The sequence below is a fragment of the Phalacrocorax carbo genome, chromosome 7 (assembly GCF_963921805.1).
Source record: "Phalacrocorax carbo chromosome 7, bPhaCar2.1, whole genome shotgun sequence".
In the NCBI taxonomy this organism is placed as follows: Eukaryota; Metazoa; Chordata; class Aves; order Suliformes; family Phalacrocoracidae; genus Phalacrocorax; species Phalacrocorax carbo.
In genome coordinates this window covers 36,413,503-36,440,659 of record NC_087519.1, presented here as the reverse complement: position 1 = coordinate 36,440,659, position 27,157 = coordinate 36,413,503, and the positions used below count along the sequence as shown (strand labels likewise).

At 52.0% G+C, this 27,157-nt stretch overlaps 1 protein-coding gene across 5 annotated transcripts in view; it reads left to right on the top strand.

Moving 5' to 3' along the window:
• The first annotated feature begins 829 nt into the window (after window positions 1-829).
• The window catches only part of DVL3 (dishevelled segment polarity protein 3), a 33,501-nt gene continuing 7,173 nt past the window's right edge, over window positions 830-27,157 (top strand). For 4 of the 5 annotated variants that reach the window (XM_064457457.1, XM_064457453.1, XM_064457458.1 and 1 more), the window contains exons 1-6: window positions 831-1,106; window positions 21,395-21,464; window positions 25,363-25,484; window positions 25,902-26,008; window positions 26,568-26,703; window positions 26,980-27,073. In XM_064457457.1, the coding sequence (XP_064313527.1) occupies window positions 940-1,106; window positions 21,395-21,464; window positions 25,363-25,484; window positions 25,902-26,008; window positions 26,568-26,703; window positions 26,980-27,073 (696 nt within the window). In that variant the 5' untranslated portion in view covers window positions 831-939. Of the gene's footprint in view, window positions 1,107-21,394; window positions 21,465-25,362; window positions 25,485-25,901; window positions 26,009-26,567; window positions 26,704-26,979; window positions 27,074-27,157 lie in introns of all 5 variants that reach the window. The other variant, XM_064457456.1, reaches the window with a different exon arrangement.

Genomic DNA, 27,157 nt, shown 5'->3' with positions numbered 1-27,157 from the left:
AAGGGTCTTGTAGTTGTATGGGGAGCATGGGGAAGGCTGGGAAGGGTGTGAAGAAGGACCAGGGCCACAGAGATGGAAGGGGAGGCCTGGGGTGTGTATGTGAGAAGCAGTGGGGGGTTGCAGGACGAAGGAGCACACGTGGCACAGGAATGACCATGTGTGAAGCAGCATTAGTGGGTGTGAGAGGGGATGGAAGCTGAATGGGGGTGGGGAGCCTGGGAGGGGTACACGGCCAGGTGGCACTGGGAATGTGGGCGCACAGGGAGTACTGGGCTGTATCCACTGGACGTGGATGTAAAGTAAAAGTCCAAACCCCTCCGCAGGTAGTGGGGCCGTGCAGGGCCAGGGAGGCAGGCAACCAGATGGGGTGCAGCAGGGACAGCGGCAGCTGTACGGCCCCGGGGAGGCGGTGGGTGTGCGGGTGCGGTCGGGGGCTGATGGGGGTCATTCCAGCTCAGGGGGGCTCATATCAGTGCGGGATCTAGCTAGGGTGCGGGTCTGGGCCGGTGATGTGCTGGGCCGTGCCCGTCCCGGGGTACCCACTGAACCCCGGTCCCGCCCCTCCCGGGGTACCCGCTGAGGCCCGCTCCGTCCCGGGGTGCCGGCTGGGGCTCGGGCTCAGGCTGGCTGTGGCCCCCGCGCGGCGCCGGTTCCGGTTCCGGCGAAGCCGGGGCGGCGGGAGGGCGGGCGGGCGGGGGAGGAGCCGCCGGCGGAGCCCGAGCTTGCGCTCTGGAGCCGGGCGGCGCTGGGACCCGGAGAACAAGGGGCGCGGGGGGACCGGGCGCGGGGAGGCCGCAGCCGGGCGGGGGCTGAGGCGGCGGCCGGGGCCGGGCGGGGGCCGGGGCTGAGGCGGCGGCCGGGGGTCGCGGGCCGCGCCGGGCCGGGGGCGGAGGAGCAGAGGCGGAGGAGGTGGAGGCCTGGCGGCCGGGCAGGGGCGCCATGGCGGCGGCCGAGACGAAGATCATCTACCACCTGGACGAGCAGGAGACGCCGTACCTGGTGAAGCTGCCGATCCCGGCGGAGCGCGTCACCCTCGGCGACTTTAAGGGCCTCCTCAACCGCCCCAACTACAAGTTCTACTTCAAGTCCATGGACGACGACTTCGGGTGAGCGCGGACCCGGGCCCGGGCAGCCGACCGCGGTGGGGGGGGGCGGGGGGGTGTTCCTCTGTGTCCCGGCGTGGGAGGCGGGCCACCGTGGGCCTCCCTGGGGAGCTGGGGGGTGTGTGTCCCCGCGTGGAGGAGCGTGCTGTGTGGGCCTGGCTGGGGACACCCGGCCCAAACACTGCTGGGGCTGGCGACCTCCCCTCCCCCCCCCCCCCCCGGGTTCAGTGGGGCTGGGACCCCCGGAGGTGGGGTGGTGCCGTTCGGGACTGGCAGCCTCTCGCCTGCCCAGTCTGAGGGGGGGACCTACATCCACCCCCACTGTCCTTGCCTTGACGAGGGGCGGGGATGGTGCCCCCCTTGTGCTCGCTTTGCGGGGGAGACCCTCGTGTGTACCCCATCCAGGGGTGCATGCACCCCCAATTACCTCACCCGCGGGGGAGCTGGTGGTGATACCCCCCTGTGCATCCTCTCTGGGGCTGGTGGTCCCTGTGTGCTGTCTGTGGACAGCCCCCCGTCTTCCCTCCCTTCCCCCATTAGCTCTGGGGGAAGCTGCCCCCCCCCCCCCAATGCTAACCCCTCTGGGGCGGGAGCTGGTGGTATGCTTTGTGCACCTCCTCTGGGATGGCACCCCTCTTCCTTGGAGACCATTGTCCCATCTGAGGATCACCCCCTCCCTGTGCTCACAATGTCTGGGCAGCACCTTGCCTGAGAGGGTATTTGACAGTGCAGCCCACATTAGGGCTGCATTGGGATGGCATCCTGCTCCCCCTGTAACTTACTTGGGATATTCATTCCCCATTTAAAGGGCCTGGGCATTTCCCACTGTGCCTGCCTCGGGAGGGTGTCCCTTGTTCCCTCCACCAAAAGGGTGTTGGGGCACAGTCCCCTTCATCTGCACTTTCCAGGGAGTGGACTTGGGGGCAGTTTCTTTCTCCTACCATCCATTTTGGGGAGGGCCATCCATTTTGGCACCTTTGTCCTCTGCTTCTCATCTTTGGGAAGAATGGGTAAAGGGGTTCAGCTTTCTCCTCTCCTGCCTCAGTGGAGAAGGAGTAAGAGCTCCCCTCATGCTGCCCATCTCTGAGCAAGGAGTGTGTACAAGACCTGCTGTACCCACGTATGTGTCCCATCCTCGATGTAAGTTGTCCCGTGCTCAATCTCTGGGATGGGTCTCTACAGAAGAAGGGTGCAGCCCTGCCTCACATCCCATCTTCTGTGGGGCAGCTCTCTTCTAACACCAGTGTTTTCATTGCTTGTTTTGTGATACCTTTTGGTTCCTTACATCACATGGGGCTGTTTGGAGGTGAGGAAGTGTATTCTGTCCCTTGTTTGGATGGTTGTAATGACTAATCTTCTGGGGAGCCCTTGCTGTCTCCTACCTTCATAAAGTCAGTGAGTGTTCTGGGGAGCAAGTACTACAGGAAGCCAACTCTCAGTAAGACCCTTTGTCACCACTCTGTGTTGTCCAGAGTCGTCCTACATCTGACTCTCCTCTAGCCTTTTTGAGGACCTCCATTTCTGCCCTGGGAATGTAGCTTCTCTTGGCTTCCACAGTGTGGGACCCTTTACCATTCCTAGCACTTTTTTATTTGAAAGAGTTGTGTGATCCACCTTCCTCTTGACTGTTTTACCCCTCTAAAGATTTCATGTTTACAGTAGGTCTTGTGTATGGAGGCTGGGACTGCAAAAAGCTTTCAGTTTTATAGTCTTCTTAGTGTCTTCTTATTGAGCCAAATATCTCCCTAGGCTGTGATCTTGGCTCGTTCCGTACGTTGAACAGGGCTGGGCCTGTTCGGGGCTTGGATGGAGATCGGTGTGGCTGCCTCAGCAGGGGATGCTCTCCCCTCTGCAGCCAAATTATCCCAGTGCCCAGGTTCCCGTTAGCTTGGGAGGTGCCAGTTTTCAGATGAGGCTTGAAATTTGGAGTCACTCCTTTGACCACAGTCTGGGATGCTTTGCCTCCCTAAATTCCTCCTGACCCAGTGGAGAGCTTGAGTGCTCAGAAGCTTCCCCCTTCTCTCCAGGCAAATAGAAGTCTCCAGCCCTCATTTTCCATACATTTCCTCAGCAATATCAGTTATCTGCAGATCGTTTCCTGTCCCTCAGCTGTTGAGTAGTGTTGGGTGCTACGAAACAGCTGCCTCTCCCTGTCTTGGAGGGGACCGTGTTCATTGGTGGGAGAAGTGAATTCTCTGTGCATGCTGTTGGTAAACAAATGCTTTGGGATCCTTTGAAATGTTGTTCTTGAAGTGAATTCAAACTTGTCTTGAATGAAACATTGCCATGTGGGTGGGAGAGCGTCTGCGTAACTATAAACAAAGTTTAATAATAAATAGCAGTGTCTCGCTTTGGGAAGAGGGGTCTGGTGGCAGCAAAGTTCTGTGCTGTGCCTTTTCATCCTCCTCTGTTTCTTTAAAGGTCCACAAGAGGAGGCAGATAGTAGATTAATGAAACTGAATGATAAAGAAGCATAGGGAGTTGTTGTGGATGCTAGCAGGGAGAGGGGAAAATCTCTCAGGAAGACGTAGCGAGTTTAATTGCATCAGAAATGCATGGGATGAGATTTTTGTTGGGACCAGTTCAGCTAATTCTTCTGGGAAGAATGAGCCTCTCTGGAAGCGAAGGTGCAGCTGAAGGGTTGGAGGCTGCATGTGGGCAGCCTACTCCTTGGCAAAGTCCTGCGTGATGAGGTGTGCAGTTGGAGCAGCATGTGGCAAGGCCTTGCGTGGAACAGGGGGGAGAAAGCCTCTTGTGATGCCACCATGGATGCCCTATCAGGAACGCCGTCTTTGCTCCTTTCCAGAGAGCTGAAGAATGTGCTGGTGGTTGGCTGGAGCATGGGGGGGAACAGTCAGAGCAGTCCAGCTGCAGCCTTGTCTCTGAGAAGCCCTGGAGCCCCAGGCACCACTCAAAATAGAATCATAGAATCATTTAGGTTGGAAAAGACCCGTAAGATCATCAAGTCCAACCAAACTATTTTGTGATCTCTGGTAATTGGTGTCGAGAGAGCAAGCCAGTGGTCCGCAGGGAGAGACAGGGGTGGGAGGACAGGAAGCACCTCAGCTGCTTGACTGTAAATGCATGGGCAATTAGTGAAATGCAGGAGGAGGTTAACGATGGCTGTATTCAGAAGCTGTGAGCCAAGGAAGGGCGTTGCACTCTCATGTGTGTATCCCTCTCGGCCCCTTCCCTCAAGATGCCCTCTGCCCAGCATAGGCCATGGCCTGGCTTGTGCTGATGGTTTCTGAGCTGGGCTTGTTTTTGTCAGCTGGGCAGTGTCCAGAAGATAGTACCCAGGGTAAAGCCCCTTCCTGAAAGAGACAAGCTGTTAATGGTGGATGGCCTTATGGCAGTTGATCAGTGAGGAGACCTGCAGATCCGATGGCTTATGCTTTTCATTAGCAATTGGACCTTTTGCAGGATCCCTGTGGCATAAGACTGAGTTCTCCTCTTACCTCTTGTTGGGAATGGAGCTATCTCACCTTCCAGGGTCAGCTGGAGCAAGATGTGGTCCAACGTTTCCTCTCACCTTTGTTGCCCACACTGAATCTGTTTCTCCCTCTTCCTCCTCTTTCCAGGCTGTGGATCTTCAGCCTGGCATTCCCTTCAGCTTACCCCATCCCCAAGGCAATATTACAGCCGCTGTCTTGGTGTGTGGGATTTTTCATTCTTTTGTTTATCTTGTTAATATTTGTTTGCTCTGAGAATCAGGGCGGTGATGGAGCAGCTTCAGTGTTTACATCTCCTTGGAAATGCGAACTGAGGCTCCCCTGGGTGGCTGTGGAGTTGTTGGGCTATACCAGGAGCTAATCCCAGTCAAAGCGCTCAGCCCCAAATTCAGAAGACCCCAGAATGGTGTCACCTCTAGGTGGGAACGAAGAGAAATGAGACGACTTCATGCACCCAATCCTGGGGAGAGGAGCTGTGAGCAGCTGGAAGGCTGCAGGATTTTGTTGTTTGGTCCACCCAGCATGTAGCGGGCTACAGTTGCAGATAGAGAATCCAGCCTAAGCCCAGTGGTGTGGAGCAGTGACACAGGGTGCAGATATTTGTGCCCTTGTTGGCTTTGTGTATTGCTCATCCCAGAACTGGAGGCATGTGGAAGAGCCAAGCAGACTGATGGTAGAAGTATGGCAACGCATAGATGTGGACATGAGATAGTTTGTGTGGATGTGCCTCACTGTGAAGTGTGGAACTGCCCGTAGCCTGCTAACCTTGTCCTCATTAGAGAAGGAGGGGTTTTTTTTCTACAGCTTGAGTCTTTTTATTCAACATTTTACAGGTAAGATCTGTTTGCTGTTCAGCAGGAGAGAGCCTTAGATCAGTGCAGTGCTATGACCGCTTGTAAGATCCATGTTCTCTGTCAAGCCACCTGCAGGTTTTTCGTAGCGTTTTGAACAGACAGTTAAGTTTGTGTCTTCTTTTGTTCCTAATTTGTAAAATGGAAATTCTCACAGCACTCCTGTGCTTTGTCTTGTCCACTTGACACTGTGAGCTTCTTGGGCAAACACTTGTGTGGATCTTAGCATGGGAGAGCTCTCAGTTCCGTAGAGGTGCTGCAAGAACAGTCCTGTACATTCTCCTGCGGACCTATGTAGCTGGAAATGGAACAACTGTGCTGATGGTCTGTGGTAGTTTGTAGTTTGCTGAGACATGGGCTTCAGTGATGTGTAAAGTGTTGCCTCCTGCCCAAGTCCATCTTGAGAAACCTAGCTGTCTCTGGGCAGCATGGATCTTCTCACCAGCCAGGCTGTGTGCATGTTTGCCCCAGCTGAACTACAGGTTTTATTTTTCCATCTGGCCATGTGACTGGTACAACTCTGAGGATATTCTTACATGAGTTGAAATGTGGTTTCTTTGACTTGTTTTTTGCTTGTAATTGCTGCTGCTCATTTTCTGTCAGTCCAAAGGTATTACCGCAGGGGCATGCTAAAGTTTAAATTAAACTTTTCAAAGCAGTTTCAGTTAAATGAATGCAATTTGTGCATCCAGGTAAGTCCTTAGCACCTGGCGTGAAGTTCCATCTTGTCTTTCCATAAATTCTGGAGTGCCTGAAAATTTGAATTTCTTCTGTGTGTGGAGAAAGCATTTGGGTGATCATTTTGCTTATCTCCATTTCACTTGGCCACCTCTCCTCTTCCAGGCTGGAGAGCAGAAAGGCCTGCTTCTCCTGCAAGGGGACTATCCCTGCCTCCCCCCCCTCCCCATCTCACCTACTTGTTCTGTATCACTGGGAGGATACCAGCGATTCAAGGTACAATGGTGGGATGGTGCTGCTCCTCCCACTACTGCTGGTTTCTCCCTCTTGCAGGTCTTGATTCCAATTTTAAGTTCAGGGCTGTGGTGAATGATTCCTAGGTCTCAGCTGTCAAGTGAAAATTGGTATCCAACTAATCACTAGGCTGGTATCTAATCCAGACCTGCTTAATTATCATCTGCTCTCCAAAGCTGGGTACAAGGCAGTAATTAGGGTAACACTCTGGAGGCAGAACAAAGTGGGCACTGCTGGAATTCCCAGTGCAGGGGTCAGATGCCGTTGATATTTGGTGACCTCAACTCCTGCACACGTGCGTGGGGAAATGCGTTGATGCTCACTGAAAGGCTGAGTGATTTATTTTTATTGCAGGGTCTTTCTGAAATTGATGCCAGCAGTGACTGTCCTTCTGGCTCGAAGTGTTTGGAGCTGGGGAAGGGATCCTAAACTTAATAAGCAGTGTCAGTCCCTGAGCAGTGGTGAGCCGCTGGCATGGTGCCCCCGCCTTTCCTGCCAGCTCTTTGTAGCGTGAGTTGGGGGAGTTGTTTTATTATGATTTTTGGAACTTCATTTTTTTTTAATTTTGAATTGGAAACTCTGCTGTCTGCAGAAGACCTTTGCCTGTCCCATGCCCCTGGTGGAGAGTGCTTCCATGTCAGCGTGGATTTCATTCAGGAAGAGGTTGGCAAGAGGTCTGCAAGCAAAAGGGCCTCCAAAACTGCATGTGACTCCTTTGCATGCTCATGTCCTTTGTGGTGCTTCTGTCAGAGTGACAGCATTGGCCTGGCTGTGAGGTGGCCATCACTTTTCTTCATCTTCTGGCTAGTCTCTGGCCTTCCTATGTGGAAGGCAGTACTTAGCCATGTGAGAGGCCACAGTACCCCATCTCTTTTGCTCCCCGCTCCAGAGGATGCATGGTTCCCTGTCTGCTCACGTGAGATGTGCTGCCCTGGTTAGCTAGGGTCCGTCGGAGGTTATTTTTTGGACATTTTGCATGTAGGTTACTGCAGCCTGTGCCTCTGTCTCCTGGGCTGCTGAGGGTTTGGCAGTGAACTGCTAACCACTGTCTGCGCTTGTGGTGGGAAGTTCCTGTAATGCTGCCCGTGCTGGGGGGGTGGCCCATCGACACTGAAGCTGATCCTGGCTGTAGCTGCTGCTGGAGGCTGTTTCCAAGTGTCGTGGCAGCGGTGGTGGGGAGCCGCAGCAGTGCCAGGGCTGGAGTGCAGATGGAGAGGGTTAGTTGATGGTATTCACTCCTTCCCTGAGATGTATTGTCTGTGCCTGGTAGTGTGTGTCCTGCTGTTCAGACCCAGCTATTACTAACTCTGTAGGTGTCCGGCTTTGTCTGTTGTGGTTGGAGCCATGCTCTGAAGGCCACATTGGATGGCAGTCATAGCCTGGTTTCTTTGCCCAGGGGTGGCATTTGGAAACCCAAGTTAGCCAAATTGGGCTGCAGACCAATTTCCCTAAGGCCTTGTCTGTACTATGCAAACAATGAAGCTTTACAACAGTTATTGAACTTGTTTGCAGCTAGAGCTGGTCAGAATTTTTTTTTCGCTGAATGTATTTTTTCCCAAAATATGGTGTTATGTTGAAGCCAGCGTTTTTCTTGGATAGGTATTATTTTCAATTACGTTTTTGATGGGAATGTTTCTTAATTTTAAGCCTCTCTTGTAATCTCTGAAAAAAAGAGAAAGGTCAAGAAACCTTTGCCTATCCAGGAGAACACAGCTGTTTCGATGCAGCTCTGTGTTTTGAAATCATCTGGAGGACTCTGGTCCTCCAAATGCCTGCACAGAGCAAAAAACTCTCTCTGTCTCAGAAATTGCCATGAAGTAAATCTGTGCACCCTGACTGTCTGTGGTGCAGCTGTGCTCCCACGTGTTCAGTCTCTGGGGTCAAGGCCAAACACTGTTAAAAATTCTCATAAACCACCATAATCTCGGTCGTGACCTGAGTGTTGTTCGTTGTTAAGGGATGGTAGTGGTGGCCCCTCTGGTCAGTCTTCTGGTTACTGCTGAAATACAACTTTTGAGAGTTTCATCTAGAACTTGGCTGTTCTCAAATCCCAGACCTTGGCTCACCCACGGAGCAGGTACTGGGTCTTTTGAGTGGTGGTGCAAGGCGTGATGTTCCTTCCTAGGTGGCTGTGGTGAGAGCAGGACAGGCAGCTGTGGAGGCAGCGTTTTGCAATGGACTCTGAGAAGGAAGGTCCTGGCTTTTAGGGGTAGAGGCAGACAGCTTTTCCAGCATGCTCCTGGCCTCCTGCACCTGTGGTTTCCCCACCCGGTCTCCCAGCAGTCAGAGACATCTGGGTCTGCAGCCTTGTAGCCTGAACTCTTGAAGGTGGAGGTAGTTACCCAGTGCCATGTGTTTGTGGATGCTCAGGGAAGAAGGGTGCTGTGAGTATAAGCAAAGAAAATCTGGTTTCCCTCTCAGCTTTTCTGCTGCACAGATGTGTTTGGCTTTCGTCCTCACTTAGGGTGGGCATCAGGCCCTGCATCTAGACTTGAAGGCTATGTACATAGAGGTGTAGGGAGCATAGCTAAAATTCCTCAAGTCCTTTTTGAGCTCATGGTAGCTAAAGTGGTGGGAAGCCTTTTGCATGTCTGCACAGCAGTTGCTGAACTGTTCTGAGCTGAGGGTATCTGCTGTAATGAAGTGCTACTCCTCCACCCTTGACTGCATCCAAATAGATATAACAGTGTTGTGGTTTAGGATATTTGATCTGTGTAAAAGCTCGTGAAGGAGAGCTGGGCTTGCAGAACACAGCAGAGACTGCGCCTGCAGGAAATTGCCTTCATGTTGTCGCACCAGCTTTGAATCGTGCTGCACATCTGATGAGGCAGCAGTCAGGGCTGTGTGTTTTTGGTGTTTCCTATTGATTTCCTCCTCTATTCATCCCTTGTTTGTTATTCGGAGCCTGGCCTTCTGACCTGTGCTGGATGGATGGTGGTTTTCCAGAAGGGGGATGTGGCACCACGTGGCTGTGTTACTGTTTGTCCTGGTGGTGCTGGCTTGTTAGGCAGCAGCTGGCAAGTTAAATAAAACTTAATCCTCCTGGTGGCTGCTGTTAGAAATTTTTGGAACAAATCCTTTTGTGAAGGCTTTTTGGAAGGCGTTGAAGGTACAAATCTAGGAATTAGTCTAATCTCTGTGACTTTGCTTTGTCCGTGTGCTTATCTATGTAATGCCATGGTAGCCTTATGAGAGTTTGCAAGCTCTTGGGCTGTGAGTATCACTGCCTCCAAGGACTGCGTTAGCTTGCAGAGCTGCAGTATTACTATCTCCCTGAGCCCGTGCTCTGAAGCTCTTGGTTTCACGTGTTTCCATTGCTCTGTTGTTACTGCTGTAGCACTGATATTGAGCCCGTCCAGAAATGGGCTGGAATTCTCTCGAGGCTTTGGCAGGCAGAGATTCCTGGTGCTGACATTCCTGTGCCGTGTAATTCTGTTTTGCAGTGGAGGGTAGGGACTGTTGTGGTTGTTGTATCAGTTATTTATTAAAGAAGATGTGCTAGAGGCATTGTTTTTCCAGTCACAGCTAGCTATTGAAAGCAACAGAAGCAACATTTGGGTACCCTGCTCTGCTAAATCCTCTGTGTTGGTTCTGGGGCATCTGTCCATGTGTCTTGTTGGGTAGAATTTGCTATCTTGTGAAAACTAGAGAAAAAGAAGATATAGTGGGTGGTGACTGAATCACTGCAGTGGGAGTCTGTCCTTCTGGTCCTGACTGAAGATGTGAGCTGAAGGGGGGAAGGCTGCCTCACATGACTCGGAGCAGAGATCCATTTCTGGGAGAGCTGGCACCAGCTGCTGTGTGGGAAGGTCTTTCCTCTACTGAGTTTTGACCTGCCCCTAGGGTTTGGAGAGGAATTTATTTGCTACGTGGCCCCTCTGATCGCTGGCAGCTGTCTCTGTGATAGGCTGGGAATTCAGGGTCTGGGTGACAGAGGCTGTGGGCTTTTCCTTGTTTTGTAATGGCTGGTAGCTCCTGCTGTGTACAGGCTGGTTCTGAGGACACTGAGGGTGTGCCAGAGGGGTCTGTGTTTTGGGAGCTCTGGTTCTGCATGGATTATCATAGCGGGGAAGCTGGTGTTAGCTCATTAGCCTGCCCACTCCCTCACCTTCAACTTTCTCCCTCAGCAAGCATTGCTCTGACCTACTCTGACCTGCCTGAGATTCATAGTCCTTTTGTGCCTCACCATCTGCAAGCAAATAGGTTGTCCCCTCTACACTGTACTGTGCCATGCCGCCGCCGTTGTTGACAACAAGAGCAGTGTCAGAGGTGCGGTGACAAACCTGGCTTTGTGGCCTGATGTGATCAGCGGGGCAGGGAGAAGGCTGCTGCTGTGCTGACGGCTGCTAGCTGGGTTGGCCCCAGGGCGCAGCAGCTTCTCAAATGGAAGCTTTTTTTCAGAAGCTGTGGTGGATATGCAAACCCCAAATTTCTGTTTGCATATGGCTAACGAGATGTCCCAGTTCATTCAGCTCTGCCTAGCTCAACCAGTATTTTAGTACCATTTGTAGAGAGACTTGCCTGTAGGCCCAGGTGAGGCTGTGCTGTACTGGAAGTCCATATAGGGCTTAATGCAGGAAGTCTTGCCATTACACTGTGTTCATTTGATTTTTTTCTTACTGGCTTTCGTAGTTCTGAGAAGGGTAGATTTTAATGGATCCAACTGCACAGCTGAGTCTCTTATGGCAGACCTCCCAGCTGTCTTAGACCCAGAGCTGGTAAATCTGCTTTTAGGTCCTGAAGGGGCTCCTGTGAGATGGATTTTCCTTCAAGAGTTAAAATACTCCATTTCAGCTGGGGCCAAAATGTGGGTTAGTTTGGGAAAACTCTTAAGATTATTCCCTGCTCAGGCATCCTGGAAGCAGCAGAGGAGTTTTGGGGTGGCAACATCCGCTTCAGCTTAGGGTACGCTTTGTCTGGGTTTCTTTGGGGCAGCTCCGACATACTGCAGAGGTATGTGACATCTATACAGGGTGTGCACGTTGAGTCTATATGTCTCAGCTGAGTCAGACTCTTGCAGCATGTGCCTGTGCTTCTGAATCCCCCATGCAGAAACAAGGGATCCTACTAGAGCAGTCTTTCTGTCTCTTGTTTGTGTTTTTTTTTTCCCCTAATGTTGCCAGTGTGAGGATGCTTTGAAAATCTTTTGGTGCCTTCATATGATGTTAGCTTTGGTGCAGTTGGTACCTGTGCTCTGGTAATAGGAAGCTGTATGGCATACATGCTCTCCCATGTAGCGAGATGTGTAGACTTGAGGTGGAGACTCTATCTGGCAATGTCACCTGCAGGGACCATGTGAGCTCCTGGTCGGTCAACACATGATGCTGGCACACAAAGTGTTTTTGGTGACTTTATACGTGACTAAAGAAGAAATTCTTCGTGGGAATTTGATGTCATTATCACAGATAATTAGGAATCTCAAAATCAGAGTTTTGTTGTAACTTGACTTACCAGCAGATCCACAGACATGGGAAATGGACCTATTGCAGTAATATCATGTGGCAAGTTTTTTTGGCCTGCTGTTGGGAACCGTTAATGTGTAGAGTGACCAGTTCAGTACAGTTACCGAGATCATGGGATATTTACAGGCTGCAGGCAGGTTGTGCTGCCTTCCAGTACACTTCTTCATCCTTGAAGGACCTGGGAGTTGGTAGCTGTGATTTTGGGACCTTCCACAAGAGGAACATTTCACATCACATGTGGTGGTGGCTTCTGTAGGTCACTGACCACTATCCAGCCTTTGGTGCAGTTGTCAGAGATGGCAGGTAGGAAGGTTTTAAATGGTATGCAACAGGGTCAGGCCCAGGAGTTCACAGTGTCAAAGAAAAGCATCCGCTCTGTCCTGCAGAGATGGGGTATGTTGCTGTAGTAATCCAAAGCACCATTCTCTTCTAAGTTGTGGGGAAACTTACTGTCTTGTTGAAAAGGCTGATGATCCCTGGTGTAGAGGCGAGCCCCAGCAGGATCTGGGCTGAGTTCTGTACATGGCACCTCACGCAGACAATGAACTAATGCTAGTTATTGCTTATAGCTGGGATACTGAAACAGAAAAGCCTGGCTGCTTGCAGAAAACGCCTTTCTTCCAGATCGAGACCATGGCCTGAGCCCTGTTTCATTAAATCTCTGACACTCCTTTGGAGGAGTGCTAGGCAGGTGATGGTCTACTGACTGCCTAGATACTCCTTTGTTCAGTGGAACATCGATCAGGTGTCAGGAGGAGTCCTGTGGGCCAGGGCTTTGATAAAGGAAGGAAGAAGAATGAGTTTTCGTTGCTGAGAGTAAACCAGCAGCACAATGGAGACGGCTTACATTTTTCCTGCTTCTTGGCTAATCAGATTCCTTTTAATTTACAGTAATTGATTGGCTTCTCCTTTATAGCTCTCCTCTGCTTTCTGGACCTCTAGTTGAGTGAGTTGTGTACCAGCACATGCTTGATTTGGTCAGGACCGGAGCATATTTCATGTCTCTTCCTTCCAGCAGTTGAAGAGCATGCGCTTGTTTGCTGGGTGATGGCTGGAGGGCAAGCTTGGCTGGCCTGGTAAAGGATGCTTGGTGGGAGATTGCTTGTTGTATTGTTCAAGGGCTTCTCCTTGTGTCTTGAAAGGGGTTTGGTGAAGATGGCTGGTATTAGCTGAAATAAATGAAGTCTACAAAAGGCTACTAAAAATGTGCTCTATTTGCTGTCTCTCTGTACAGGGGATTTCTTGTACCATCCCTTGCACTGACACCATCAAAAGCAGGAGAGCAGTTGAAACAGTCAGCCTTCCTCTACCTTTGGTTTTGTCTACTAGTAGACCTATGCAGGAGCTGATCATTTAAACCATTGGTTTTCTCCAAGTTCTTCCTGGCTTGCTGACAATTTCCTCAGAGTGAAGTAAATAGGTCAGGTTGTGCCAAAAATTATCCAGAGCCCAAAGGTGAGGAAAACAAGAACATGCGTTCCTGTCCTAGCGATGGCCAGAAATGGTTCTTAGGAGCATTCAGACCACTCATGCTGTCATCTGCCTCCTGCGTTTTAGGACCAGAGGGACATTGTAACACTGTTTGCCCTTTTTCAGGGTGCTGCAATAGTCTGGGATCAGGGACAAAGTTCGTTCTTTGCCACCATGCAGCTGTTGTGGCTCTGAAAGGCTGCTCTTTGCCTAAGTTGTTCTCATTGTCTTCAGCAAATGTTTTGTGGTGGAACTTAGTTTTGAGCTTTATTAACTCCCTGTTGGTTTTATAGGGGTTTTCTGTATGTCTTATAGACCCAGTTAGCCGAGATGTTGCTGATGGTAGCCCAGCTGGATGGAAAGAGTGGGGGTGGTCATCCAGAGCCTGTTATCCTTCAAGGCCCCTTTCCACTGGGTAGGAGATTGGGCTGGTTTCCTTGGGAGACACTTGCAAAGTTGTTTGTGCCAGGAGAGAGTAATGTGAGCCGGTCAGTGTCTTGAGGGCAGGATAAGTGTGAAGACTGCTTTGTTATCTCCTGGTGGAGATCTGTCATTGAATACAAATTAATTGTTAACATGATGGGGGAAGCAAACCTCACTTCTCCCCACAGACATCTACCTTGGTCTGTGCCTTCCCAGACCTGCTCTGGAAATGGCTGGCCAGCAGAAAGGTGCTCCAAGAGCAGGGGGCTGGTGCTGGGCAGGGCTGCTGTGCTGGCAGCCTGGGACAAGGGGGTGCTGGTGAGCAGACTCCTCAGTGGCAGCTCCCAGCATCCCCAGGTGTGGAAGTCCAAGCTTTCAGACTGTTTCCCACCCTCCCCCTCTTCCCATTTCCCCCCTCTTCTCTCCTTGCTCTCCCACTGAGTTGATGTTTTTCCAGGAATGAGCTGTACTGCTGGCCCAGCACATTCCACAGCAGCAGCGCTTTCTTGGCAGGAGCCTCGCCTGCTGTTAAGAAAAAGCAGGACTGACTTGGCGTCCCTCAGCTGAGGGCCAGAAAAGGAAGGCCTGCTCCTACCTTCCTCATGGTGTGTGCAGACCTTTCCTGGACACTGTGCCCTTCTCCCTTGCCTGTTGTGTATGTGCTATTGTCCCACCAGCAGTCCTTGGAGCCTTTTACAGCTCCTCACTGTCATCTCAACTGGCATGATGTCCCTGAGCATTGCAAGGGAGCCTGTTGCTTTTCTAGCCAGCCTAGAGAGGGGTGGGTGACTTCTGTGGAGAATTGCAAGGAATTCCCTGTGGGACCCAGACACCTCTTCCACGAGCTTCTTGATAAGATGTTGTGCCCTTTGTGTTTTGCTACCTGCAGTAGCTGAGTAAACCCTTGTTCCACCTCTCTGCACAGTTGCTTTCTCTTTGTTGGCAGGAGCTGCGGTGTTGCAGGTCTGTGTTGTGGACTCTTCCCACCATCTGTACCCAGATGGAGCTAAGTGTCACAGCAGACCAAGCCTCCTCCGGTTTGCTTGCCATCTCTCAATGTACGTATGAACCATAGCAACTGCATCACGATCTTGCCCTGTCTCATATGTGTATCTCTGTTCAGCTGAGGCCTCTTTGGGCTCATTTCCTATCCCACATTGAATAGGCGGCCAGCTTTTGGTCACTGCTATGTCTGTGGGTGTCTCGGTTCCCTGAAGGTCATTTCTGCAGATGTTTAACCTGAAATCTATCTTTCTCACAATGAGTCCTTGCACTTGTATCCTTGTGTTGGGCCATGCAAGCTCTTAGAGTTGTAGAGGAGCTGAAACTGAGCTACCAGGGTGAAGATCCTGGCTGGGCTTCTGCTGGGAGTTCCCATTTGTCCTGATTTCCAATTCAAAGAGACTGGAAGTGTCACTGAACCTTCGGGGGCCTGAAGAATGCTTCCTTTGATGAAGTCTCTAAATGTCCTTCTGGGGGTTGGAAGCATTGCTTGGGTAGGGCAGGATTAATTAGTGTGGAGGTGCCTCCTGCAGTCCCTGTGCAGCTTCCTCCTCCCAGTCGGAGGACAGGCCTGTTGGGCTTGTTTGCAGGGCAGTGCTGCAGCCAGATGGCCACTCCGGAGATCAAGGCAGGAGGGGCTGCCAGGGCTCTTGGGCTCACTTCAAAATCAAGCTTTGCTGTAGCTTTGCTTTGATAAGTGCTGCTCCTGGGCAGTCCTGTGAGGTCAGGTGGCTGGTTCCTGAATGCCATTGCTTTTCCAGTCTTTGGACTAGATGAACAGGAGGTCTGCCCTTTGTCATATCCCACCCAGTGATGCCTGTAGGACTGAGCACAGGTCCAGCTGGAGCCAAGCATCTCCTGGGCAGGGGGGCTGTCATTGTCCTGATGTGTGTCCAGTGGAGTGTTTGCAAATGTGTTGATGAGGGGTTCTTGGGGAAACCAGTTGCCATCTTAGATGTCCGTTCAGCCCCTGTCTGAGTGATACGGGGGGGAAAGCACAGCAAGTTGTGGGGCAGGAGTGGTAAGCACAGTTGAGGGAGGCTGTAGAAATCACAGCCTGAAAATGAGAGGCTGTTCCTGTGCTTTCATTCATGGGCATGATGTCCCCACTCCTGAGGAGAGAGGGTAGTAGCTTGAAATGGGGTGACCTGCTCTCTGAGGAATCCTTGTAATGCTCCCTTGATTTGTTAGGAGAGCAGAGGTGGCCTCTCCTGCTCAAATGAAGAGCTGTGTTATTGTTATGTTAGCAGGACAACTGGTTTGTGCTTCTTAATTCTTAAAAAAGATCCCAGGTAAAGACAGTGCTGCCAGGGAGCTCACATTCACATGGGATGCAGGGACAGACAGGAGGACAGCAGCTCCTCTGGGGAGGAGGGTCTGAGAGGGCTAAACCACCCACAGATCTATGTTTCTTTTTTTACCCTATGCTACAGCAGAGAGGGGCAGTGGAGAATACTGTCGGGGCTCAGGAGGTAAATTAAATGGGAGAGTGATGGTCTCTGTTTACACTTGGAGAGCCCTTTCACCCCAGTGCACTGTGCAGTTTGTACCCTGGGTACTCCTCCTCCTCACACATGAGGTAAAAATAAAGCAAGGAAGACCCGAAGAATGCCATGGCTTACAGAGACAGACAACTCAAATCCTCTAATCCTGTTTGATGTGTGCTGTTTGCCTGAGAAGCCCAAGGTCTCGTCGATACATGTGTGTACTCTTTGGTTGGGCCTGTAGCCCTTGGGGGGATTTTTGTCCCCATGGGGAGTACACGTGTTATGTCTGGGCTTAGTCTAACAGGTGAGTATTTCCCATCCAAAATCCCAACTGAGTCAGAGAATTGCCGTGTCCAATTTTCTCTTCTGGTGAAATGGCTGCAGAGCTCGTTCCTGTGGTCCCAGCATTTGATCTTGCAGAAGGGTGGAGGATTTTGCTTTAGAGCTAGGAGATGCTCACATTTGGGTAGTAATATATGAAGGTGCTTCCTTTTGCTGTGCAGGTGTGTTAATCTATACAGTCATTTGGAGGAAAGACATCCCTGCCCTAAGGGGTGTGTACTCAAGGTCTTGAAAACAAGATCACATTTCTGGTGTGTAAATCCCTGAAGCTTGTGCTATTGTGTAGAAATGTCTCCTGATGGTTTTTTGTTTGGTTGGGTTTTTTTTGTTTGTTTGTTTTTAATGGTTCTGGGGGCTGTTGAGATCAGAGTCACCTACCTAATCTGTGCGTTTTGGGGGGTTTGTAATAGATTATTAACATTATATTTCTGGGCTTTGCAGTGTTGGAAAAAAATGTTGCTGTTCTGTGAAGGTCTTCCAGTAATTGAACTAAATGGAGGAAAAGATCTTACTTTTTTTCATCTGCTCTACTAGCTTTTCATCTTTTTATTGTGAAATTTTCGCTGAAATTGTCTTCTCAATCTTTGCACCTCCCCTAATAAGACTTCTTTTCATCCTGGCCATTGAGCTAACATGCTTGAGGGGTCCCCTTCCCTAACCTCCCTTCTTGGTACTGGACACCCACCCCCCTCCCCTAACACCAGATTCAGCTTTTCTGATCACCACCACATTCCGTGATTGCTTCTCTCTCACTATCCTCCCCATTGTGAGCCCTTAGATAGATGTGTTGAAGGATGGGACTGCTAGAGATGAGCAGTGATCGCTGCTGAGCTCCAGCCTGCATCCACATCTGAGATTCAAATCCTTCTTCCAGAGCCTTTGTCAATGCCTCTTGGATTTCTTCTTTCCCTGGGCTCGTGTTACTCCATCTGAGTTCTTTGCCGGGACCCCACTGTGGTTAGCAGGTCCTGCTCAGGAGAGACCAGAGCTGGCTGAAGCTAGAAACTCCCTTGTATCCACAGGCTCGCCCGGGCTGGAGGCCACCGAGGGGAAACGGGGAGGCTGGGAGTGCAGCAGCTGCGCTGGTAATGGCTGCGCAGCCTGGGGTCCCTGACACAGTGCAGCGATCTCTGAGCCTTGGGTTTTACAGCCTCCTTTCTCCCCTGTGCATGCTCTCTTGTTCCCCACCTTCCCTTCATTCCTAGGACATGACTCTGTGATATAAAATACCCTCTAATTTCCTGAGCCGGGCTGGGGCTCCCTGGAGAAGGCAGTGTCTGCCTGCCTGTCCTTCGCCTGCCTCTGCATCCTTGTTTCCAGGCTGCTGGCTGCTCTTGCCGGCGGGGAGCAGGAGGGAAGCTGGGAGCGTGGCATCTTCCCAGGCCGTGGGGAAAAGGGCTGCTGGATCTTCCGGAGAAGCTGGCGGGAGGTTAAGGATGGAGCCAGGGTTAGAGCTGGGTTTCCTCCGCTTCCCTCCCTGCTGCTGGGGCTGCCCCTTCCCCTCCCCCAGCTGCATGGGAGCAGATGTGCTGCTTGTGTCAGCCCTGGCAGCCCCCTCTGCACACCCCAGCTGGGCTCCTGCGGCAGCCAGAGCCTCGTCCCCTCCTCTTCCCCCCCAGCTTGGCCCCGTGTGTCGCTGGGGATGGCGGTTGAATCATCCGCCCACTCGGCCTGCCTCCCCTGTAAACCTCCCTCCCTCCCTCCTTCCTCCCTCCCGCAGGTCTCTTTGTTGGAAAATTCAAGGCAGATGAGTGCTGGGGAGCACTGGGCCTGCGGGCCAGGCGCTGAGCCTGCAGCTTGGCTGCAGCACGTCGGCCAGCCCCAGGGACAGGACAGGGGCTGGCGAGCACCCATTCTGCTGGGCAATTCTCCATGCAGAGCAGCAGCGCCAAGGGGGCTGGACCCACGCTTGCCTGGGCAAAGCTCAGGCTGCCTCTCCATAGAAGGGGTTTTTCCTGGCCACTTTTCTCAGCCATGTTGTGCCCAACCCCCAGCAGGACTTTAAACATGGGAAAATCTGAAACTGGTCTACCCTGATGGACAGTAAACTAAAAGTAGTCCCTTTGAAATCAGCTTTGGGCAGATGTTTTCCCTGGGCTGTGGTGGCTCGTGCCAAAAGGAAAGGCATTTAGAGAACTGAGAGAGCCTGAGCTGCTCCTGGGTCTGATCTTTTGGGATTGCCAGTTTCAGACCCCATCAGCTGGGGGCTCTTCCCAGCACATTCATAGGATGATTTTCCCTCCCAGAACATCTATGGGACAGTTTCATCTCATGGCTGCCTCCCTGTGCAATTGTGGAGGAGAAACGTGGCACCGCTCACAGCTCCCCCAGAGGCTGCTTGGTTGGTGGCTTCTGACATGAACCTGTGGTCTTGTTCGTGTGAGAAGTGTGACTTGAAGAGCATGGTGAGAGGTGGGGGGAGGAAGGCTACAGCTCAGGGTTGAGGCTGGAGAGGAATGCAGGGCATGAATAGCTGGGATGGTGCAAAGGGTGACAGATGTGAGCAGGGCTGTGGATGTATTCCTGCTTGGCATGTGTCTGACTCCCGCGCTATCAGTTTTTGCTCTGTAGAGTCTAAATATATAATCCATTGTGCTCTGGCATCTGGGTGATAAATAGCGATAAATATCTAGTGGCTGGGGAAGGAAGGAGAAGACTACTCTGGGGTGGAGCTGACCCCTGGGATGTCTGGGGCAGCAGCGGGGTAGTAGGAATGACGAGGGACCAGCTCTCAGGACAGAAGGAGCTTGTTCTCCATTGCACATTGCAGTTGAGGGTGGGGGAGGGTCTAGGGGTTTCGTTTCCTCTGTCCCCACTGAAAGTGAAATAGTTCATTTGTCCTTAGCGGTTGGTCACCTTGACCCTGCAAATATATCACCCTGTCCCTTCGCCCACGGGCAGGGCTCTGTGTCCCTGAGCCGGCAGCACGCAGCACTGAAAATTGGCTCTGCCTAGAAGTTCTGTCTAGGAACTGGATGAAGTCCAGGCTGCTGGCGACAGTATGAATGGATGCTAGTACAGCCAGGCCAGGGTGCGTGCATGTGCTTGGAAGTGAGGAGACAACAACTTGCCTGCATTGGAAGGGGTTGGCGTGGTCACCAAAGAGGATGGGTCCTGGGGAAGACTGCCTGTGTTTGATACTTGTACTGGGCTGCAGGGACTTTGGGCAGAGTCCTAGTACAGAGCATGCTGAAGAAGCATTAAGCTAGCAGGATTTTAATCCATCCTCACTGCTCCTTTCCTGCGTTTTCCTGCTTTTCCATCTGTGCAAGAGGAATTAACACACATCCTGGGAGTAGATTAGACTGCTCAAACCGTGACCACCTCGTCTATGCCTTCTGGGGATGGGTGTTAGCATTTGTCGTCCCTTTCTGGCTCTTCAGTTTGGGCAGGAATCATGAGTGCCAGCTGCCAGCAAAGACGTGGCAACATGCCACCTTTCACCCCATGGGACAGCCCTTTGCAGAGCGTGCGTGACACTGGAGCAACCAGTACAGCTGGCAGGGTGGAGTGAGCCTGCTCCCCGGGTTGTGGTCTTCCATCACTGTTCACTTGTCTCTTGCTGATGCCTTGTGAGTGTTGGTGAGCCTTGCCATCCTATTTTCAGTGACAGTTTGGGCGGCTGTTGGCACACCAGGGAGCCCAGAGTACCTGTTTCTCTGAGCTCCAGCATGCTGCAACTCAATGGCAGTGCCTGGACTGTGTGGCAGTCTGGGGCAATGGGTCACAGCTCCACATCCCACGCTTGCATCCTTTTTGATTCTCTATGAGTTGGGGTCTGTCTTGGGGACCCTTCAGAGCTGTTGATGGGATCCGAACTCTGTGTACTCTTAGTTACTTATAAGCCGCTACTTTTAATACACAATTTCCCTTGGTTTCACATTTGTTCTTTTGTTCTTTTTCTGTTGGATTCTTTCCCCCCCAACTTATTCACTGTTTAGTTACTAAATTATTTTTTAAGCACAATATGTGTCAAGCTACCTTAGATATGGCTTGGAAGGGGAACTTAATATCACAAACTACTTGTAAGATGTCTTCATGTTAAATAAGAATGCTTAAAATGTCATTCAGTAGAAAGGAAACTTAGCTTGTTAAAGCCTATTTTGCCATTTATCAAAGATGGTATTAATTGAATCCGGTGAATTTACAAGTTGTTTTGATTGCAGACTCACTGTGGAAAAAGTATTTAGGTGCCTTTTAAAATAGAAAGAATAGATTTTCTCTCCAAAGAAAACTGATGTTTTTACTGTTGGGTAAAAAATTTATCAGTCCTCTCTCCACTGTGAAGACTGATGATAATTTAGCCGCTTGTGTAATGCGGGGACATGACATTGTGGCACAACTATAAAGCTTGAAGTGATGTTGAAATATTATGTACATAATTAAAAAGCAACAGTAATATTTGGGAGGCAGCATCATGTTTAATGTATTTCACTTTAATCTATTAGAAATCTCTGGCATAGGTTGTGATTCTTTCAGATCATTATAGAGAGGTTTAAACTATGTATTTCTTTAGAAATAAGCTAACTGGTGGACATATGCATCTGATTTTTTTTTCTTTTTGGACTGATTAAAATGTGAATCAGGGGATAAAACAGCCGGATGCACATGGGAGAGCCTGTTCTGCCCTTGTCTTCTCCTCTCCAGCCTGCCAGTCAGGGCTGTGGGCATAGGAAGCTGTTGCAGGAGGGAGCTACCGGTCCCCTCCCTGTCCCACCCCAAGCCTGGCCCTGGGCTGCCTGTTCTTGGGTGCAAACACCCACCTAGGAAAGTCTCCTTTTCCTCTGAAGTCCTGGACCCAGCTCTGACTGCCTCCTCTCTCCTCTGCAGGGTGGTGAAAGAAGAAATCTCAGATGACAATGCCAAGCTTCCCTGCTTCAACGGCCGGGTGGTGTCATGGGTAAGCAAGCCCCTTGCTTTGGTATCTTGCTGCCTGTTTCTGCTTACTCTGAAAACCACCGTTTGGTTGCATAGTGCCAAGTAAGGCATGGGAACTGCTCCCTACTGTCGAAGTGCTGACTGCTAACAAAGCTGCTGAGCTGGATTACCATGCTCCCATCCCTCAGCTGGAGAGGGAGCTGCATAGTTCTAGGTCCCCTGTGCCGGGGAAGGTGTGGGATGCCTCTGTGGAGAGCTCACGGTCACTGATGCCTGACAGAGGTGATGGTCCCAGCCTGCCCGCAGTGTAACCCATGTGCCCCTACGGCAGGGTCAGCTTTCCAAGGAAAGTCCTGCTCCGGTGACTGGCGCAAAGGGCTTAAGTGACTTTAGTGCTGGTGAAGCAGACTGGATTTGACTGCCCTGAAGACTAAAGGTACTGCCTGGGCAGCTGCAGGACAAGCTTCTCCCTCCGTGTCATGCCATGCACATGCTCTGTCCCCTGCCTGCATGCTTCCCTTCGCCCCCAAGGGGACCCTTGTTTATGTGGCGGGAGGGTAGGGGAGAGGATATTCAGCCTCCATAGCCCATCATCCCTTTTTCCCCTCTGCTGAGCTGCAGTTTTTGCTGATGGGGGTGCATGGATCTACACCAGGAGCAGAACCAAGACCCAGGTGCCTTTTTCTAGAGGCTGCCAAATAGCCCCTAAACAGCAAAAATCTTCAGCAAATCAGGCTAGGTCAGACCTAATGCTTCTTCTATCCCTGCACCAAACAGCTAGGCCTCAGGTGGGGGGCCATGAAACGACTATGTTTGGGAGGGAGGGTGGGGGTGACAGGACCGGGCAGGCAAGCACCATGCTGCCAGACTGGCTCCTGCTGGGATGCTGGCCAGGGGAGCAGCGTGCAGGGTGGCGTCCTGTCCGCACCCCGCACCAGGAGGAAAGGCTGCACTGCGCTTCCACACAAAGAGCCAGCAGGCCCAGTGGCTGGATGCCCACCATCCTCCCTCTAGTGGTTAGCCGGGCCCTTCGGAAAACAGCCTGTCCGGCTCTTGGGCACCATCCCCACTGCTGCTGCATCTGCCCCGAGACATCTCCCCACCCCTCCCTTTCCGGCTGCCTTTTATTTTCACCTGCTTTATGGGGAGTCCCAGAGTCTCTGAACCCTTTCCATTGCTGTGTTTTTTTACCTGGCATGCTTTTTCTTGAGGTACATGCATCCACGCAGCTGCTGGCTTTCCTTGCAGGGGCTGTCTGGTTGTTCAGTGTGAGTGGCATGGATCCGGTGCAACTCCGTTTGGTGTGACTGGGGCACCATGCTACTGCTCTGGCCTGCTGGATCCTTGTGGGGCAGGTGTGCCCGGAGTTAGCAACGCTACCAGCTCTTGTGCACAAAGGGTGATGGCAGTCTCGGAGACCTTTATACACAGCTGATGATCCCTTTTTCTATCCCTGCTGAGAGTCTCCTTGTCTGTGGGTGGTTTGGGGGATGTGGGGGGAGCACTTGCTTTGCTGCTTCTGCCAGACAGGCTGGGATGAGGCTATTTTAGGAACTTGGTACTAATTTTAGCTAGAGGGAAAGACGGGGGCTTGGATCCAAGCGAGTATTTCCTGACAGTGCAAGAGGCAGGAAAAGTGCAGGGTGGTTATCAAAACCTTCCCTGGAGGAAATCCCAGCCCCAGGAGTGTTAGAGGAAGGCAGCATCAGACCCCCTGTTTGAAAACACCCTCTCTCCTTTCCTTCTCTCTGCTGTTTGACAGCTGCCTGCAGCTAGTTTCCTCTGTCCAGATCTATTTGCCTGGTCTTGCCTTGAGATCTTCAAGTGTTATATGACTTCCCTAGGTGACGCTAGCCCCTCCCAGCATCTCTTTTTCCCGTGTGCTCCCAGGCAGTGGCTGCCAGAGCAAGGATGTGGCCTTCAGGGAGTGGGATGTGTCCTGGGAAGACAAGTCACTGGGAAGGTGCTGGGAGGGGAGCTGGGCATGTGCCTGGGGCTTGCTGGCGGAAGGGAAGCTGAGCCGAGTGTGAGACAAGAGTTGATTAGGCAGTTGTGAGAACAGGAGCCGTTGGGCTTGTCCCGGGGCTTGTGGGACGGGCTCTGCAGCTTTTGGCACCCCAGGGTGCTCTCTGCCCTGCCTGCTGCCTTGGCTATGGCTTTCTTGTGGCTGCTCTGACTTCCTTGCCATGGCTGCATCCCTTTCTCTGTTCCCAGTATGTCCCTGGCAGCATACCTCTCTCCCCCTGCCCTAATGATGATCTGTGGGGTCCATCCCCCATTTATATGGTTTCCCCAGTTCTCTAAGATGGGCAGGGCACAGCTTTGTGTTTCATAAGTGATGCTGGAAAGTACTCGGACGCTGTGTAAACGGGCTGTGCCTCCAGCACCTGGGTTGGCATCTGCTCCTGCCTCCTTGTTGGACATGTGATCCCCTCGCCAGCAGGCAGCAGAGTTGCCTCTGCATTTACACTGGGAATTACAGCTTGGGCAGCAGCTATTCCAGCCCATGTTTCATGACCCTTCTGCCCTGACCTACAGTGGGCATCCCTCACCTCTGTTAGATCAGACCTCTGTTAGATCAGACTGTGATGGCCAGTGGCTTGGCAGCTGGTTCAGGTACACAGGCTGAGACCTGACCTGTGTCCTGGTCTCCTTGCCCCCCTGCCCTGGGCTGGCTCCAGGCTGACCCACAGCTTGTTTCGTCTGGGGTGGATCAAGGTGCTGGGCCCTGGCGGTCCCTCCCTGACACTGGGAGAGAGCCAAGCCCCTGCTTGCCAGTGCTGTGCTGGTGCAGACATGAAGAGCACATTTGAACGTCCTTAGAGGTAGAAATTGATCTTCCCTTGCTCGAGAGCTCTAGCCTCTCTCTGGACACTTGCTTCCTGGCCAGGAGAGGCCTCCTTTCTGGGCCCTGTCACCTCTGCTTTGGGGGTCCCTGAATGTCTCTTGCAAGGAACAGGTTTTTCTTTTGCTTTCTTGCCTGGCCCTTTTGGAATTAGCCTTGTTCAATGTGGCTTGAAAGTGGGGAGAGCACAAACCTCGGTAGGGAATAATGTTGGGGAAACCACTTCCTACTGAGTTCATTTGAGCTGTCCCCTGTTTCATCCCACTGGCAAGCCTGTTCCCCCTGGGAGAAGCCCTGCCTCACTTCCTCAGCCCTGAAATTCGTGGTTTATCTTAGAGCCAGAGGCACAGATGTAGGTGTGCCTGGGCTGCCCCAAAGCATGGCTAGTGTAAATAGTTCCCGGGGCTTGACTCTTTATTGAATTTATACACTGGGGAAACTGCTGAGCTTCCCAGAGGTTGGCTGGAGGCTCTGCCCAGGCCACTTAGCTGGACACAAGCTGAAAGTTTGCAATGCACTTGTGGAGAACAGAAAAAAATTGTATGTTTTTGAGTCTATTTCAAAACTAGCCTCAGCCCTGAGCTCTGTTACCCCTTGCTCCCCTCATGGGTGGGAAGGTGAAAGTCCTGCTGGTCCCACAGCTCAAAGGCAGAGGTGTAGAGGCTGGTAAAACCAAGAAAGGGAATGACTGATAGCTGCCTCTTCTGATGTAAGAAGAACTAGGGGAATCCATTCCCTGCCACAGGACATGTGATAAAGGTTACCTGAGCATAAAAATTGTGCAGTGTGGTTGTGCAGATGATGTCAGAGTCTCCAAGCAGGGCTGTCAGCCACCCGGACTTCACCACTGGGTCAGGAATTCCTGAGCCACAAATAGCCAGCATCTGGGAAGGCATTGAGGGGGAATGTTGCTACATGCTTGGCCTGTTCCATACCCACTCCTGGGCATCTGCTGTTGTCTGCCATCAGAGATGAGATCCTGGGCCAGGCAGGCTTTTGGCCAGCTTATTTGGCCACTCTGTAAATGTTTACCCTGTGCCTCAGCCATTTAATTCTCTGTCTCTCGTTCGTCCAGCTGGTGTCTGCAGAGGGTTCCCATTCAGATGCTGGCTCAGTCTGTGCCGATAACCAGACAGAGCTGCCACCCTCCATGGAGCGCACGGGAGGAATTGGAGACTCTAGGCCCCCCTCTTTCCAGTAAGTTACCTGGATACCTATCCTGGTTTCCGAGGGACCCACAGTGATTTTGCTGTAAATCCAGACCAGTGGCTGGGACACTCCTACTCAAATTGTCGGGGATCACAGCTAGCCAGAGGGGAGGAGGATGGGGCTGGGAGCAGATTCGAAGTGGAGCTGCGTTATTCAGCAAGCAAGGGCACGCTGAAAATAGTGCAGGGAGGCTGGCAAAGAGCTTGCACAGCTTCCTTCAGTCCCTTGCTCTGCCACTCATAGATGTGCTGTGGTTGTTCCCCACCACCTCTGCTACTGTCCCACAAGAAGGAGACAGCTGATGGCTGAAGGCTTGTGCTGGCCAGCACAGAGATAGAGGGAGCCTGCTCAGAGGTAGAGAGTTGTTCCTTGTTGGACATACTTGTTCCTTTTATCTCATTGCAGCCCTAACACCGGGGGGAGTCGGGAAAACTTGGACAATGAGACAGAGACAGACTCGGTGGTGTCATCGCAAAGGGAACGACCTCGTCGGAAAGATGGGCCTGACCATGGTGAGTGGTGGTAATGTGGCAAGAGCTCTGCAGAGCATGGTTGGGCCTCCACGCTCCAGGCACGGGGTAGCTCTCTCTGCTCTGCAGAACCCAGCTTAGAAAGGCTGTTCAGTGATCTGAGGCCATAGCCTCACATGGGAGGCAGGAGCTAACACCTGCGTTGCATCAGAGCTTGGTGTTGAAACCTTTGAGGGCAAAGGAGATGTCTCCTGTAGAAGCCTCAAGAGCAGGGGACAGTGGTGCCTCTGTTGTTAGTTGAAAAGCAGAGTATGCTCTAGCCTTGCCACTCCGTGCTGCTTCTTGCTCTGCCAAGGAACCAGCTGCAAGCCTTCCATGACTTCAGCAGCATTGTTCCTAGTGGCTCGTCAGCATCTTCCCCATCCTGTAGTGACAGAAGAGGTATCCCACAGAAGATAGATCTGATCCCAGGGTGGACTTGGAGCTGACCAGCACTAGATGGCCAATTTCATTCTGGGAAGGTTGCTGTGAGCCCTACAGGAAGGAAAGGGGTTGTTTCCCTGTGGCTTTCTCAAGCACACTGAGCCTTGTCTTTTCGTAGCACCCAGGGTGAATGGGACAGTGAAGGGAGAGCGGCGCCGAGACCTGGGCGGGTACGAGAGCTCCTCCACGCTCATGAGCAGTGAGCTGGAGACCACCAGCTTCTTTGATTCAGATGAAGATGACTCCACCAGCAGGTAGGAGAGCTTAGGTCCTGGAGGAACACTGACTTACCCCTGTCTCCCAGCACAGAGAGATACCTTGGCAGGGCACAGTGATGCTGGGCTCCAGGGTCCTTGTTCAGACTTGCCTCTGTCTCAAGTCTCACCCAGCAGCCCCCTCTGCTATTGTCTGTCTTCCACGTACATGTTCTGTCCCTGCAATCCTCTGTTCCCTGTGGCATTTCTGTGGCTGTCTTGCTGCCAAGCCACTGCCCTGGCAGCAGAAGAGCTGATTCTCACTTTTGCCTCTAGGTTTAGCAGTTCGACAGAGCAGAGCAGTGCTTCCCGTTTAATGAGGAGGCACAAGCGACGCCGACGGAAACAGAAGGCTCCACGCATTGAGCGGGTACCAAGGGGCCGGGTATCCTGGGGAGGGCAGTGCAGGGCAAGGTGGGCTTGCCTGGTGGATCTCTCCACTCAGTGCTCTGGG